Source organism: Austrofundulus limnaeus, unplaced genomic scaffold (assembly GCF_001266775.1).
Source record: "Austrofundulus limnaeus strain Quisiro unplaced genomic scaffold, Austrofundulus_limnaeus-1.0 Scaffold79, whole genome shotgun sequence".
Lineage (NCBI taxonomy): Eukaryota > Metazoa > Chordata > Actinopteri > Cyprinodontiformes > Rivulidae > Austrofundulus > Austrofundulus limnaeus.
Genome location: NW_013952481.1, coordinates 879,915 through 881,663, shown reverse-complemented (window position 1 = coordinate 881,663; position 1,749 = coordinate 879,915). Strand labels below are relative to the sequence as shown.

Below are 1,749 nucleotides of genomic sequence, written 5' to 3'. Positions count from 1 at the left end.
CAAATTCTCCTAAATCACTCGTACGCACAATTTAAGAACAAATCTATGCGTACGAACGGTTCTTGCATGAGGCCCAATCAGAGCAATCCAGATTCAGTTCCTGCTGGCACAAGATTTCTCCCATATGGTGTGATCTACGAGCTCGTTAGGACAAAGTACAGAGTTGTTGACAAACAGAAAATGAAGCGTTCAGTTGTTGCTTCAGGTTTAAACTTTATCAGGACAGCTGCAGCGTTTTCACCACTTCACTGCTCCTTTGATCTTCTTTCATCATCCTCACCTCCTTCCTCTCAGTTTCTCCTGTTTGTGTTTCTGCTCGTTAAATTCCTTCTCTTAAATAAATCTCTTTTTTTCTCTTCTCTTCCTGGTATTTTTGTTTTTTGGCTCCGCCCCCTCCCAGCGCTGGCAGCCTCCGGCGGTCAGCTGCCCATCTCCAGCCTGGAGGGCGGAGCAGGTCACATGTTCCTGGGCGGACACGGCCCGCCCTCCCTCCGCCCCTCCCTCTTCCTGAACCGCCCCGGCCTCCTCCCCATGGTGACCAGCTCGGCGGCGACGTCCTCGGTGCCCGCCATGGGACTGGTCAGCGGCGGCTGCATCCCGAGACCCTCCTTCTGTCAGTCTCCGCCCACCGGCACCAGCAACATCATGAGCCCGACGTCGTGCCCCGAGGAGTCCGCGTCCCCTTGTTCAAGCCCCGCCTCTTTCTGTTCCTTCAGCGAAGCTTCGCCGCCGCCCCTGGGGGGGGCCATGGCCGAGTGATCGCCGACCGACAGCCGAGGGGTCCCGTCAGAGCGGGACGAGGAGGACGAGGAGGAAGCTTTAAAAATCCAAATCTACAACATCGCCTTTGAACCAAAGCCATCTCTCTGTCTGATCTGTGGTTCGTTTGACTCCGCCTTCCTCCCTCTGAAGTCTCCTGATGCCAAAAAATACCCTCAGACGGACGAGAGGAGGAAGCAGGAGAGACGGAGGATGGAGAGGATGGAGAGAACCGCAGAAGGATGGAGGGAAACCTGAAACCAAATAATGACCTGCAGCTGGAGAGGCGTCGCTGAGACGCTTCGGGAAACGAGCACCTAAAAAAAAACACGAACGGCAGGAAGAACTGAAACTGGAGGCAAAGAAAAGTGTCGAGATGGTAAACGGATTGTTCAAAAAAAAAAAAAAAGAAATGCTCAAAGAGAAACACAAAGATCTAAACCAAAATCTCCAAATACCAAAAACTGAAAACCAAAAAAAAAAAAAAAAAAAAAAAAAAACAACAAACGGAGAGAAAAGCTTTAGCTCAAACAGACTTTCTGATCGTCCTCAGATCAGATCTACATGTCGTCAGAACATTTCTCATTTCACTCAGGATTTATTTTTCCATTTTCAGTTGAAGATTTTACAAAAACATCTATTTTTCTATTATTTTCTACTCGTCGTCCACTTCGGTGTCTTAGATTTTTACAGCTGATCCCACCTGCAGGAACTCTACCTACCTCTGTCGTCACAGCTTTACGTCCATCAGACAGCTTTCTGTTTTAACCCTGGATTAACAGGCGGGTGGGGATTATCACAGTACCACATCAGGCTTCTTTTTATTAAACACACAAGTTTCAAACTTTCCCATTAAAAGAAAAAATATCCAAATATCAGTTTAAAAAAGAATGGAAATTTTATGAAATAAAATAAAAAACAGACTTTAATGATTTTCTAATCTGATAATCACATTTTTTTATTTACAACAGAACACAATGAACGTTACAC

At 46.7% G+C, this 1,749-nt stretch overlaps 1 protein-coding gene across 1 annotated transcript in view; it reads left to right on the top strand.

Moving 5' to 3' along the window:
• The window catches only part of pou2f2a (POU class 2 homeobox 2a), a gene marked incomplete at its 5' end in the record, with an annotated part of 60,769 nt that extends 59,589 nt beyond the window's left edge, over positions 1–1,180 (top strand). Inside the window, 1 exon segment of the mRNA XM_014011277.1 lies at positions 401–1,180. Within this exon segment, the coding sequence (XP_013866731.1) occupies positions 401–759 (359 nt within the window). The 3' untranslated portion in view covers positions 760–1,180.
• Positions 1,181–1,749: the final 569 nt, after the last annotated feature.